This window comes from Toxotes jaculatrix, chromosome 19, assembly GCF_017976425.1.
Source record: "Toxotes jaculatrix isolate fToxJac2 chromosome 19, fToxJac2.pri, whole genome shotgun sequence".
In the NCBI taxonomy this organism is placed as follows: Eukaryota; Metazoa; Chordata; class Actinopteri; family Toxotidae; genus Toxotes; species Toxotes jaculatrix.
In genome coordinates, this window is record NC_054412.1 from 4,659,224 (window position 1) to 4,674,108 (window position 14,885).

At 41.1% G+C, this 14,885-nt stretch overlaps 1 protein-coding gene across 1 annotated transcript; it reads right to left on the minus strand.

The window, feature by feature from the left end:
• Positions 1-346: 346 nt before the first annotated feature.
• Positions 347-7,963, minus strand: clu (clusterin). The gene is made up of 10 exons (XM_041064999.1): positions 7,877-7,963; positions 4,379-4,537; positions 4,150-4,298; positions 3,578-3,748; positions 3,215-3,385; positions 2,851-3,064; positions 2,530-2,670; positions 1,640-1,866; positions 1,276-1,463; positions 347-1,084 (listed from the first exon to the last, which is right to left on the minus strand). The coding sequence occupies exons 2-10, from the start codon at positions 4,491-4,493 to the stop codon at positions 1,072-1,074; spliced, it is 1,389 nt and encodes a 462-aa protein (XP_040920933.1). The 5' UTR covers positions 4,494-4,537; positions 7,877-7,963; the 3' UTR covers positions 347-1,071.
• Between the last annotated feature and the right edge of the window lie 6,922 nt (positions 7,964-14,885).

The following is a 14,885-nucleotide window of genomic DNA, read 5'->3' on the forward strand; positions in this document are numbered from 1 at the left end:
AGAAGTCAGAGGAGAATGGTTAGAGAGCTTTGAGCTGATGGGAAGGTATCGACTCAAATAACTGCTCGCTACAACCGAGGTCTGCAGAAGAGCATCTCTGAACACACAACACATTGAACCTTGGAGCAGATAATTCTATTCACTTAAAAAAAAAATCCTCATGAACTGCAGTAACGTCAGTCTTAGAATTTGACTGTATTTATACACACCTGGCCACTGTGTGCAGCAGAGATGTTTTTTTAATTTAATACACAAGAAATGCTTTATTGAACAAATGTGTACTTACAGTAAGGCGTCTCCAGAAGCCCAAATTCACAGAGTTCACAGTAATTGCAAAGAGACAGAATCGGTTTGAGCAGGTTTTATTAAATCTCTATTGCTTCATTGCTAGGCTGTTTTACAGAGGTTCTAAGCAATCCTGAATGATCAACTTCTGCTTTCGATTAAACAAATGTAATCTCTCCAATCAGTGATTTAAACTCCAGAAACCGCTCGAACCAACTCAGATAACTCAGAGATCTGTAGAGGGGTAGATCAGGTGATTAAAGTCACTGAAACAGCCTGAATAAATTTACTCTAACTTTACTTTTCTACAAGTATTTTTTTTTTTTTTTTGCAACAAAGCAATTCTTTGCTTTATTGAATTGTGCTAGAGAAAATTTCAGTTTAATCTACATGTGTTAGAAAGGCTGAATGCAGAGAATAAACCATTTCAGAGTCGATTACATCAGCTTTGGCCGAAATTCACATAAATCGTTAGCACTATGGCCCGTTTTTGCAAAGCCCAGCTCACATACGACATAAGGTCATATGTTGACGGTACAACACGCATGAGTCAGGCCAATTATCTACTAAACATCATCTCTTACAGCAGGACAAGGAGCTCTAATGAAACAATATAAATCTCTGAGGTTAAACTGTGTCATTTGCAAAAGCAGGGTTTACAGCAATCAGTGGGTTGGCCTCAGGTGTGCGTTTTTTCCAGGTGTGTTTGTCGTCAGGTTTTCAGGTGTGTTTTGTTGGATCCAGAACATTCACTTGTCAGCAGACAGTGCACATCCAAGTGTGAATTTATTTGACCACACTGGGGGAAAAAGAGAGAGACTGAGATCAGAGAGTAGCGGTTAAACATCCTACCTTCCTCAAAAAGTAAGTTAATTTTAAATTCATCTAACGCTGGAAAGCGAATAAACATATTTCCCAAAATGTTGAACTATTCCTTTAAAGATGACCTTTTTTTTTTTTTTGCCTGCTGTAGCCCTGTCCAACACTCACACGCTGGTTTCCTTGTAGCGGTCCAGAGCCTCCTGGGCCACCACCTCAGAGAACTTGGGGTCGGTCCAGGGGATGTCCCCCGGCACGGTGAAGTTCATGGCAGGAGAGTCGAAGAGCTGCACGGACACGTTTGTTTCTCCAGGCTGCCTCTCCTCGCCTGGCTTCTCCTCGCTGTCCCTGCAGATCACCTGCAGTACAGGGAGGGGAGGAAGGTTTCAGTTCATCTTGTTATTAGTCGGTTCATAGAAAAATCCTCACCGGCTATTTTGTTCTGAGTCATATGTTTCCAGCCTCCTCGGAGCAATCATCACAACCTCTAACCTCCACAGATAGATGGAGAACAGATGAATTCAACAGTACGTACCGTCTGAATGTGGAAGATGCCGTCCTTGCTGTCGGTGCTGTTTGCCAGAGACGACACCCAGCCGAACTGCCTGTTGAACATGTCCAGGATGGAGGAGGTGTTGAACATGTGCTCCTCGAACCTCCTCAGGAGGCCGTTGTACTGCTGAGTGAAACGCTCGGCCATCGCCAGAGCCTCCTCCAGCTCCTCCTTCAGGGGGCCCTCCAGAGGTTTGTTCCCTGAGCAGTCTGTGAAAGGACAACGATCATCGCAGGGGTCCGGTAAGGTTACAAAGATCTCGAATGACTGTTCAGTTTTTCCAGTGATTTGATTGGTTAGCGGTTGGGCCGTGCAGCATAGGTTACCATGGTGATCTACCCCAGTTAAAAGTGACCCAGCTTTGTGATACCAGAAGACCTGAGATAAACCCACCGATGGCTGGATAACCCATTAATCTCACGCCAGGGTACGAGAGTACTGTCACTTATTTAAATTCTATTTTAGTCTGACACGCTGAAACATCTGTCCGAGTCCCATCCTGTCCGTCCAAGGCAGAGGAACAAAAACATCATTAACACAAAGGCAGAGATTGCATAATTAAATTACACTCTTTCTGCATCACTGGTCATTAATTTGAAGCGTTTCCTGTTTTCAGCATCATCATAAATTCTAATTGTGATGCTCGAATAAAAACATCTCTGGCTCATCATTCAGGACTGTCTCCTGTCCCCCTCACTGCACACACTTAACCTTCTGAACGGTTTTCATTATTTGTTTTATGACATCTTACATATGGTGTTAGTCATATTTTATTGTTTATTTATGGTATTTTTCTTCCTAGTTCTCTTGTATTCATGTTTACATTTTGAATTTTTTGTTATATTTGTTGGAAAAAGTAGAGTCATCTGTACCAATGTGCTGGATGTCTTTGCACTTCTGACACTCCTCGCGGAACCTGAGGCAGCCGGCCGAGTTGCGGCGAATCTCCCTGCAGGTCATCCGGCCGTTGCCAAAAGGTCTAGTGATCACCACGTCCTCGTTCACACTGCCGTCTGCAAACAGACAAATACACAGTTTGGAAAAATGTCACCACTTAACAATTAACTGTATTCTGTTTGAAAGCATCTTTACTTTTAGTGCAGATTTTTCAGCCAAACTTCCTGCAAATCTCACAAAAGCATAAACAGGGCATTTTTAGCTGTTAGTGTAGTTTAGGATGTCAGAAATCGTACCCTCATTAGGGGGAGTGTCACTGTCGATGTCCATCATGGAGCCCATTGATCCGAAGAAGTTCCTGCCCATTCCCATCATGGGGGAGAACAAATTCTGGAAGCCATGGAAAGGGTCGCGGAAAAGAGAGCGAATGCTTCTGCTCTGGCGAGAGTACTGTCCCAAGAAATTGGGAAAATAGAAGACTGGAGGGTTGTAGTGGACGTGAGTAGCCACCTGAGAAAGGACACAAGGACAGAGCTGATGATGCAGCTGCTGATGATTGTCAGACTGGGCCATATTAGGACTCTCGTTCCACATTAATGTATTATGTGTACGTATATGTGACTCTAGTGTTTATCTGCATGATGTACAGGTAAACAGCACCTTCATGCTGTCTGAAAATATGTTGTCCACGCCGTCAGCCATCTCAGTGTACTTCTCCTCCAGGTTCCTGAACTCCTTGTTCTGCCGTCGTCCCTCCTGCTCCAGCACATCAATTTTCTCCCCGTTGATCCAGATGGAGAAGGGGGACGTTCTGTTCAGAACCTCCTCCAGCTGCAGAGAGACGTAGAACTTTTTGTGTGAATTATGCCCTGCTGGATTTCTGTTTTTTGTTTGTTTGGTTACTATTTCAGCAGGTAAGTGAAAAGGAGAGAAAAAGGTGATGGGAAAGAGTGATTATGTTTCATTTTGAATATGTATATTTATAAAATCCAGTATATGTGTGAGTACATGTGAATGTCTCACCTGGCGTCCCACCAGTCCTGATCCACTGCTGCATGTCCTGGAGTAGTATTTAACACAGGTGTTCTTCAGACAGGGCTTACACTCCTCCCACAGAGCCTTCATGGTCTCATTACAGACCCCCTCCTCTTGCTCCAGCTTGGCCTCCATCTCCTGAGCCGCATGCATCGCGTCCTGTGGTAAAACAAAGAAAGATGTCAAGAGAAAACCAGTTTGTTGTTTTGGTGGGATCCTTAGTGGTTGCTGCTTATTATTATTATTGCTGTTGTTTTGTGGTTGTCAGATATTTCTGCAACAATTTTGGGGGGGACCGGCCTTGCAAGAAAATTGAGCTTTTGCTCGCTTCCATTTCTCATTTCAGATATAACATCTGGGTTCTTTTAGCTGCTTTTTAAGAGGTATAAACAACCGGATGTAGTACTTTGCAGTCAGTCGGTCATGTCTTAACATATCCTGTATGTATATATGAAAAAAGGATTGTTAATCATTTAGGGAATTCTATAATATAAAGAAACACTGCCTTGTTGTGGCATCAGTTTTGAGTATCTGACACAAGTATCACTGTGATCATGTACATCTTTCTGCTGCTTGGTCTTCTCCAGGGCATCCACAAACTTCTTGTGGTCCTCTGAAGATTTCTGCATCACACTCTTCATCTCCTTCACTCCGCTAATGGCGTTTTCAATCTGTTTGTCCAGATACTTCTCCCCCTGAAGGGAAAGCTCTGCAAAGGAAAACATAACGTGAGTTTATAACGCAGCAAGGCCGAATCTCTGTAACTGGTGCTGGTGCAGTGACACTTACCGGTAAGATCTTCTTTTGATGGAAGGAGGATACAGTTGACCGAGGCCAGGAGGAAAGCCACCACAGCCAGAGATTTCAGCCCCCTCTTCTTCATCATCATCATCATCATTAACATCCTCTCTGACTCTTACAGGGCCAGCAGGCAATGATGAGAAAAACCTGGGGAAAAAAAAAAAACAAAAAACATCAGACATGATGGAGCAGGATCAGTCGGTGCCTCCAGTGTTTTACTGTTATTGTCATGTCCCTCCATCTGCACTAGAGGGCGATGTGAGCCATAAAGACACCAGACGGAGACCTACGCAGTAGAAATTGATCATGCTTGCTCAGCACTTTTCCATCCTTACACAGCACAACATAAAAATAACTGTACCGATCAATACTAATAAATAATGCAAAGTCATGGCTCCTGAATGGATCATTTTCATTCACCAAACCGTCGGCAAGGATGTTATCACCAAACTGACCTCAGATCAGTGTTTCCTGTGACTTCAATTGTGCCTTTCAAAAGCATTACAGGAAGAGAACAGCTGGCCCTTTCTCTGTTTACCCATTTTTCCTCTGACGTGTGTTTGGTCAGCTGCCCTCATTTTCAACAATGACAGATTCAACAGAGAGCGGCTATAGCATCTGATTGTTTTTTTTTTCTTCCTCCTCCTCAGACACACATGAGATAGAGACAGAGGGAGAAAGTCATCGGAGAGATGAACAGGTCATCTCTCCTCTCTGTGCAGTTTTTCCCAGGCAGTATACAAATCTCTCTCTGTGAGTCTAATCTCTGTTCATTATTTCTGCAGCCCAACATAATCCTCCCTGTTCCTCTAAATACACACATAAATGCAGCAAACCGCACCAGTCGATTCGCCTTTGTCAACCAGAGTAACGACATTATTCAAACAGAAGATGAAGCCTCAACCTTGAAAACAGTGATTTGTTCCTAACACTCAGTCCACTCACTGGGACCTTTTATTTGTACTGTCAGCCACATCTTGTGGTGTTTGCTCAGTTGTCATGGAGATTGTTCAGTCACTATCCACCTGTGACCAAACTTCCATATTCAGATCACAATATTTCCATGACTGCGTAGCAAACTGCGTCTGCAGATGAAAGACAGAAAATGTGGCCGAAAGCTCTGGATGTTGCCTAAAATATGTCACTGGTTTGAATCATCTGTGCTGGTTTGAGAGCTGTCTTATTACGTTCATTTAATGACCTGATTCTGACCTGGGTCCTAACCCCTGAAAAACTGCTCCAGAGACTAAAGTACACGACACTATGTTGACTGGGTGTCCACATTCAGACAGGAGCAAAATGTATCTGAACATTTTTAAGTATTTCAGATGAGGGAAAGCATTTGTTCATCTCCTGCTGTGATTTTTCGCACAGTCACCTGCTCGCCCACAATCTCCTGTTCCTATGGAAACAAGCAAAATACAGTTTGCATGGCATGTGGTTTGCATGGCAACAACAACACATCACAAATCAACTCAGGCCTTGATGGTCTAAACTCCCTGAATCTCTGTGCATTATTTTAATCTGCAGAACCCCCCCCCCCCCAAAAAAAAACGTTGCCAACTGCTCCAAACCCAGCAGGACTGGACGCCCACTTGGGCACTAAAAAAAATCTGTCCTACTTTCTTCTCTCTATATGAGAGAACCATCACAGTACAGCAAACCCACAGCCGCTTAAACAATGAGGTCATTATTCATGTGACAATAAACCTCTCGCTTAATAACAGCATGCCAGTAAGTGAAGGGTTTGTAAACAGAGACCAGAATGAATAAAGTGTGATGCACAGAGAAAGTAAAGAAGAAAACGAATGAGAGGATTAAACAGGGAGAGAAAGGAAGACAGAGAAGAAGTGAAACAAGTAAAATTGGAAAGGAGAGACAATGAGAAATATTTTACAGTCTAGTGATCAAGCTACATTATTTTCAGAATAATAGCTGCAGGGATCCAGGTTACACAACTGAAAGAATGCAAACTGTCTAGCACTCCTCCAGATGTTGCCTGAAGGCCTTCCAGAACGTTCAGTTTCAGCTTCATAAAGTTAAATACAGATAAAGTGAAACATCTGTCCACTATGCTACAGATTAAGGAGCAATTTTTTTTTTTCCCTGCGAACATCTTCACATCTGCATCAGATCCGTTTCAATGTTTTCACTGAGTCCATATCGGAAACGTTTTATCTTACATGGCATTATATTACTTATAATAATAATATGTTACTACTTTATTGTTGTTATTGTGTTTAAGCCTGAAATGATCACTGGAAAATTCGTAAGCAACTCTTCTGATAATTAATTAATCATTTAAGTCATTTCCCCTATTATTACCGTATAGTGTGTATATTACATACGCTGCACATTTATAGAACTGTATATATACTGTTTGATTTTATTGGTATTGTTATTACTGGAGTTGCACTATTTGCACAATTCACTTAATATAGTTTAAGGTATAGTAATACATATGTTGTATATGGCTTTTAAAATGTTATTTCTCAAAGTTATTTTATTTCTTATTTGTATTCATTTTATTCAGCTACTTCTCTGTGCAGCTGTAACAATGAAAAACAATAAATAAATTCACTGGAGAATTTCCCCCTGCAGATCATTGAAGTCTTACCTTTTTGAACCGCTGTGTCTGAAAGAGGAGATTTACCCCCTGCTGGTGCTTGTTTTCCACTGTTGTTTCATGAATTACGCTGCTGTGTCTCACTCTCTATGTCAGAAGTGAAAAATCGGCACAAATGTCTTTCCCCAGTGCCAGAAAAAGAGGAACTAATCTGGATCATCCAGGCTCCATTTACAACAAATGGGACACTGGAACATGTGGCCTCATTTTGGCCTCATTTTAAGTGTTTGGGGATTTTTGCACCTGGAGGATTCCCTTGTCATACAGTTATGCTAAATTCAGACTGATTATACAACAGAAAATATACTAAAATCCCTAAATTCTAGCTTTGATATAGTCAATACTGCCAAAAAGTCATTCTGCAGTGTTTGCAAACATCAGTTAGAACGTTTATTTTCTTCTTATTTTGCACTGAAACTTGCTGCTGTGCCAAAGTTTAAACCCTCAACTGCATTAAAGTGAACCCACCACAATGTCATGATGTCGTCTACCTTAATCCAGTTGTTTTGAACCTAAGATGAAGGTCACACCCATGAGTAAGCAATACAAACAGCACCTACAGCAGTCAGCCATGAAGTCAGCATTATTCTGCATGAAAAAAAAAACAGCTGCAGGGACCAACATTTCAAAAAGAACATCAAGACACATTTTAAAGTCAAATCAGAATTATTGATGTTTGCAATGTGACCCTTCATTAGAAAAACCTGGAAAATACAGCCAGTGTGTTGCACTATTCTGCTCTAATTTGTTATAATCCAACTGTTATAAAACATAAAAGTGGCAAATACATAGATAATTTTTTACTCTGAGCATCAGGGAGCTGCAGACTCTTAGAGAAAATAAAAGCCCCTCTGACTCACCTCTGTTTGTGTCCTGAGACTCCAGACTGTCTGAAGCTGCCTCAGTCCCGCTGCTGCTCGTATTTATACCAGTGGATAACTGGGATGGTGCAAGCATGTGATTCACTGAGCAGGCATGCCGTCTACTGCCGCTACTGTCAAGCTGTCGGAAGGGAAAGACAATTTCCGTTGTTACCTTTCAAAATAAAACCGCTATAAAGAATGATTCTTTTCAAATTTAGACAAAGCTGGACACATAAGGGAAAATATTAATTGCGATGTGTGTAAAACCTCAATCGGCAATAAAAGCTTGCAAAGTTGTCAAAGGATTAGTTTGACCTTTTGGGAACCAGACCCATAGTTTGATCATCTGTTCATCTGTTCATCTGTGTGAAGATGTTAAGCCTCCACATATAATGTTTCTGCGGGAAATAATATTGAATATTGTATTGAATACAAAGAGCTTGTCAGTATGTAATTAATTTCTCTATGAATTTATTACATTTTTATAAAAATACTGAAATTTTGTGCTCAGATGATAGAAATCACAGAAGCCCTGTCAATTAATCCTTTTACATCAGAGTCATGTCAATCTTTATGCATCACGCATAATTGTCACATACATTATCTTGTTTTGCTATATTTTATTTTGATCACTGTACTCAATATACGAACACTAAATATAAAATTTTGAGCCTTTATTTTGAAGTCAGAATGCGTTGTCTTGTTGATATGGTATTTGACTCCACCTGACTTGACGCCTCTGAGCCTGAGGACTTTTCCAGAAGTTTTGTAATTTATTGGCAGCAGGGCTCAGAGCTGCTGAGCAGAGAGACAAACGTTTGATTCATCATGACTATGACTCAACATTTCATAACTTTTCTTTCACGTTTCATTGTCTGATTAATACCAAGCCAGATTTCATTTATACTTTCACAGCAGATTCACAAGAGTCGTATAAACAAGTTTGTGTTGTTTTGTTGCCCTGCATGCATGCTGTCCTCCTCAGAAATTCTGTTGTTCTGGAAGAAGAAGGAGATGTGAAATTGTAGGCTCCTATAGAATGTTATCATAGTGTAAATATATACACCAAGATCAAAGAAAACTTTAAAATAACTGAACGTGAAGGGCTGACAATACAGATTTGCACTTTGGGTGAAAAAGAGTAACAGAGTTTTCCCAGAGTAACAACATTGCTCCTTGATCAAATATGTGCTATAGCTGTGCCGCAAGGGATTATGGAAAAACCGTATCCTTGAGTGCCGACATTTATGATGAGCACCTGAAGGCAACACAATACAAACTCACTCACTTTTCTACAGTTTGATTTGCAGAAATGTTCGTACGGATTATTATTTTGCTATGTATTAAAAAGGGACATGTTAATACTAATGTCATTCAGTAAGTAGTCAGAACTTTGCTATGTATATGTACATGTATACGTATGCATGTATAAATGGCACCCTGACTCAGGTAGGTGGCAGGGTTGGGAGAGTGTGGGAGCCGTCCTCTCTCTCGCAAAAGTTCGCAGAAGAGCTGATTAAGATCTACCTGCTGTGTAACCCAGATGCATCAGTCAACGAACCTACTGAGGCTGGGATTGTTATTGAGGGCATCACTGTCCTCAGAGGCCTTGGCAGAGCCTGCTGCATTTATACAGGGCTTAACCACACCCACCCAGCCAGCTCCCTGCCTCGCGGTGCTTCAGTGAGTACCACTCCGCGGAGATGTTCGTGGATGACGGGGTGGAAACGGTGACTTCAGTGGAGCAGGTGAGCTTCGTTAGCCAATGTGGCTAAAGCTAAAGCTGCTGGGATTGATTTTTCCAGTCTCAGTGGAAATGTGTTGCAGAGAATCAACTGTAACTCACGTATTTTTTTATTTTTAACTTATAAATTGATCGGTAGATTGATCGTGATCAATTCGAGATCATTGGCTCGCCGTTCTTTAGCCACCACCCGCGACCATTTAGGCAGCTAGCATTGTACCTTAATGGGATTAAGTTTGAATTAACTTGGCTGCTGGGACGCAGCAGGGGTGGGAGGTGTTATTATATCATTGATGCTTTTATTTTGTTAGAAGCAGCCAATTTATTATCACGTAAGGTAGAGAAATGTGTCATGATTTATTATTCTTATGAATAAATAAGTAAACATCACTGAAAATCTGAGGTTATAATCTTAAACATGCTGTGTGTGCAAGACACCCTCCAAATAACAGCTGCATTAAATTAACATTTGAACAAAAGTTTGCTTTTCATAACTGTTTATTGCATGGTTTTATTGACTAATCTTAACTTCAGAAATCAACAAAGTATGTAATTTGCCCAGTGGTGCTCCAAGCTTTGTGTCAGAATTGGCATATATGATTTTATTGTTTACTTTTTTAAATGTGTCATTGCACTTTAGATAACACTGACACTTTGAAGTCACCAATGTAAATGTGCTGAGGTTAGTTCAACTGCCAGTTTACACCTGATGCATCACGAAACTGTGGCACAGAACTGCCAAAGATAAGTTTGAGTTAATGTAGAAACAGCGTCATCATTGTGTAGTTTGTTCAGCTCTGACAAGTTTATTTTTTTATTAAGTGTCACGCTCAGTACGTATCTTGATCCTAGTACTCTTTTCTGCCCTGTCCTTTTTAACTAGAAAAAAGTGGAACGCAGCATTGAAGAAGTCATCAGTGCTTACAAGCAAACACACAGCTTACCACAGTAAGTATTCAGTGCCAACATGCTGTGCACAACTTGTAGAAAAGTGCCTAAGCTAAGTGATCATACCAGGATTATAGAGGCTTTTATCAGAATTTCTGTAGTAGACCTCAGTTACCAAGGAAACTCATACGTACATACTATCCTGGCTTAGCTGAAAAGCTATAATTTTCACATTCTGTGAACCTGACCGTGTGTTTCCATGATTCCACCATAACTGAGGTTTTAAACTTTACTTTTCCTGTCATGTTTGATCCTTTGAATGCATTGATGATTTCTGTAGGATTTGTCTTCTCCATCAGTGCAAAAGCCAAATGTGACACTAGGTGGCAGAAACTTCATTCTTATAAACTCTCCTCCCTTGAGGTTTTAACATTGCCTGATTAAGGTATTTTACTCTCTCTGTTTAATGCTTACTAGATACCAGTAAAGACTGGTGATCTTTATGGTTCACTAGTGAGAGTTAACTGGTAAAACTGCATGAATCCAGCATATTGTTGTCTTACTCAAATTCACCTTTGTTCTTTGGAGTGCGTTTACATGCACATGTGTGTTTTGATCTGATTCTGGATATGAAACCTGATTATTCAGATCCCTGTATACATGATCCTAACAGCATCCAGATTTCTTGTAATCTGCAAGTAGTTGTGTCTTTGTTGTCCTCCCTCGCCTGGTGGATATCTGAGAGGGGTTTGTTCATAAGCTTTGCATCTGTAGTTAAAAACAAAGAGGCAGAAAACTTTAGCTGGCGTTCAGCTCAGCTGCAGGATTTATTCTGCAGCACTTGCCTCTGAGGGTTTTAGGTTCCTCCCGAGCTCTACACACCATCCTGTGACCTATCACACTGACACAGCAACAGCAAACAGAGCATAAAGCACAATGAAATCAGATAGGGGTGTCTTATTTCAGATGGCAAACTGTACCGTAGTCCCATAATGAGCTGTACTAGGATTTTTAATTGACTTTTCTGCATGTTCTGCATAACTGGAACTATTCAAAACCCAATCATAACTCAATTACAAGACTTTTCACACATGTTTAATACATTTATTTACCCCTATGAGAGTTTATCCACCTATTCTCTGGTTGCTAACAACATTCTAGTGTTTTTGATCCACCACACCAAGTCAGTTTGAACTTGTTTACAGCATCCAATTGGATCTAAATGCAATAAAGAACAATGTTCAGAATATCTGCGTAATGATAATAATTATGGAGAAAAGGTTGGAGCTGTCCTCTATACTCCTTCCAAGATGGCTCCCACATATGAAATTCTAGCCAGCCATGACACAGCATCCCTCGTTAAACAGCAGGTCAGCTGTTGGCGTGGCGGCAACAGCTGATTTGATCTATAAAACAAAGTTTCTCTCCGTTCAAACTACTGCATGAAAATGTGACAGTGTTTAAAAGACGGTGATCATGTGGTGAAGAGTGACACCAGTCATATATTCTCCTCCTTTTGTGTGTGCCATTTGTTCCTTTTTTCCACCCTCGCTGTGTCTGTTTCTGGAGACTCGTTCACATCACAATGCTCCCTGGACAGAGCTTCATCAAACCAAGATGGATGTTGCAAAAGAGCAAACTGCTTTCAGAGGACAGTCCAGAAGATGGGAATGTTGGAGTGTTTACAGCCTTACCGCTCTCTTACTAGAGGATAATTGGATAATTCTTGAAAGATACTACTCATCACATTCATGCAATACATAGAAAAAAGAGAGAATGAGAACACCACAGCATTCAGATAAAGAGTTCTGGACAACACATGCAGTATTCTGGTCCAAAAAATTTAGACTGAGATTGTGCCAGAGCCTTGACTGGATAAATATGCTGAAGAAAAACTCTGCAAAGCACAGTCACAGCTTTTGCCCTTCACTCTATTTACCTTGAAATTGTTGTGTGGAACATCTGATCTGAAAATGTGATAGTTCCTCTGATGACCTCAAATGACCACAAAGGACTTTCCAGCCTGTGCTGCATGCAGGAAATCTGCTGTATTACCGTACAGATGACGAGTCAGTGTATGTGGAAGGAAACAATATGAGAGGGCTGGATTTCCAGAGTGCTCTGTCCAAGTTTTCAGAGTTTCTGACAGTGACAGAGAGGTAAGAGAATGTCAAGGACATAGAAGAAATGTTCCCCAATATGTTCCAGAGGGACAATATGAAACCAATGAAGCAGCATCCTCTTTGGAACAAGAAGCAAAAAGGCTTGTGGGGAGGTCCAGGGTCCAAAGCAGCAAGTCAAAAACTTGAAGAAGCAAAGATCAGGTTCATCTGGTCACACAGATCGAGAGCTTCGAGGCCTACTTTCAAGTTTCGAAATCTTGGGTTCAGTCCTTGGGTGCTGCACCAAATTTTGAATTCCAGCACCTGAAGTAAACACTCAAAGGGTCAAATTGTCTTTTGTAACTAGCTCATGGTATTTGAGATGTGCTTGGAAGTTTTGAGCCATATAAGGCTCACTAAATTGTGAAGTCCATCACCCAAGGTCTCAAATGTTCGAAGAAATACAGTTAGAAAACTGCTCTGAGGTTGTGAAGTTGTGGGTTTGATCCTAAGAGAATTTCAAACTCCAACAACCAGATGAAAGCAGAGCAGTTTTGCACGTATACTGTGAAAGACCTAGAATAAAAATTTTGTATTTCTTTTTTGTTTTTCCAAAAGGACCAGAAATGGAGATCCACACTTGATCAGTGTAGCTCGAAGGTCCAGTTTTGGTAGGGTAGGAATGCATGTGAACGTGTGTGACTGAGTGTGAGTGCATCTTGTTCCAAGCTGCTCTAGTGTTTAGTTGGCCAGCTTTTCAACTGAAACCACGTAGCTCTGCAGCCAGTCCTCAACCAGTGGCGTGAATTTCAACATTTCAACACACACATGGAAAGAGAGAGCTCTGAATAACACCAAACATAATTATCACCAGGCTTAATTGGTCCCATTGGTGGTACTGAACAACCCGTGGCTGACAGGCCACAGATGAACTTCAAACACTTGGATGATTCTGGTATCAATTTAGGGGAAATTGTGTGTGTGTGTGTGTGTGTCCTTGTGTGGCATTTTAAGCCACTGAAGTGAGGACATTTTGCCCAGTCCTTACTTTCTGACGCACCTTAAAAAGGCTGTTTGTGGGTTAGTGCTTGGTTCAGGTTAGGGTAATGGGCTAGAGAATGCATTATGTCAAGGAGTGTCCTCACAAAGATAGAGCTACAAATGTGTGTGTGTGTGGATGTGGATGTGTGAGTATGCATTGGAATGTGCTTGAACCCAACTGATTAAGAAACTGCACGTCCTGATCAAAAGCCGGTGGCTTCGTGATCATGGACCAGCCAAGTGACACTGGTCATTAAATTAACCTCATGAAATCCTAATTTTTACAAAAAGCAGCACCAGGGCTGTAATAGCTTTACTTTTCCAGTGAGGGAGAAGAGGGAGAGACTAATGTGGCTTCAGAACCATTCACTGATCTAGAAGTAAACCTCAAAAGGGCATTTTCTTTTGCTGTGATTACAGTTGTGGTGGTGATGCAATGCAATAACAAAGCAATCTGGCAGCACTGAAATGTCCTGATAAGAGTAGATTAGTAATCACAGTAAGGAATGTCCTTTAGGGTATTAGGAGTTTTGGTTCTGGAAAGTATTTGTCTAAGCAGTTTTTCTTAATTGGTAGGCCATTATGTTAGCTTAACTTCTACAAATTTGGGCCTAGATACTGTAAATACCTCCCCCTTTGTCTTTTTAGCCATTTGCATGAAAAGCTTGGGCTCTAATGTTGTTTGATAAATAAGATAAAGTTTGGAAACTATAATCCAGTGTGTTTTTTTTTCTCTGTTGGAGCTTTTAGTACCTCTTACCATTAAGGTATACCGCATACGGGTTTTCATTTATGTGCTGGGTTGAGATGTAGCTAGTGTTCGGGTGCTCCTAGAATTGTATTTTTATTTATTTTATTTTGTATGAAGCACCTACCCTCATGGGTTTTTGTGGATGTGCATATGACCACTCTACCTTATAATAACTTTTGTGAAAAATCACTTTATCTGGTACCTTCTCTAGCTTGAGGGTCATGGCCCTTTGTTAATTACTTATTTACTTTCTAATGGACAAATGTGAACCTGGTAGAAGCCTTAATCTACAGCCATGGTCTTATTTTAAACACCATAGTGAGTGCAGGAGAGGAAATGAAGGAGCTGAGAATCCAGGATGCCAGACAGCCACTGGAGCTGCCTCGTCAGCTGGATGTGTGTGCTGCTGAGAGAATGACACCTGCTGTTCGTCTTACACACTGGTAGTCGAGGTTAGAGGGAGCAAGCTGAGAAGACTGC

Excerpts from the sequence above, each read along its gene's own strand:
- clu (XM_041064999.1), bottom strand. The coding sequence starts at position 4,493 with ATGTTAATGATGATGATGATGATGAAGAAGAGGGGGCTGAAATCTCTG. Across the intron at positions 3,749-4,149 it reads AGACCAAGCAGCAGAAAGAT|GACGCGATGCATGCGGCTCA; the intron begins GTACATGATCAC and ends GTTTTACCACAG. Across the intron at positions 3,065-3,214 it reads TATTTTCAGACAGCATGAAG|GTGGCTACTCACGTCCACTA; the intron begins GTGCTGTTTACC and ends GTCCTTTCTCAG.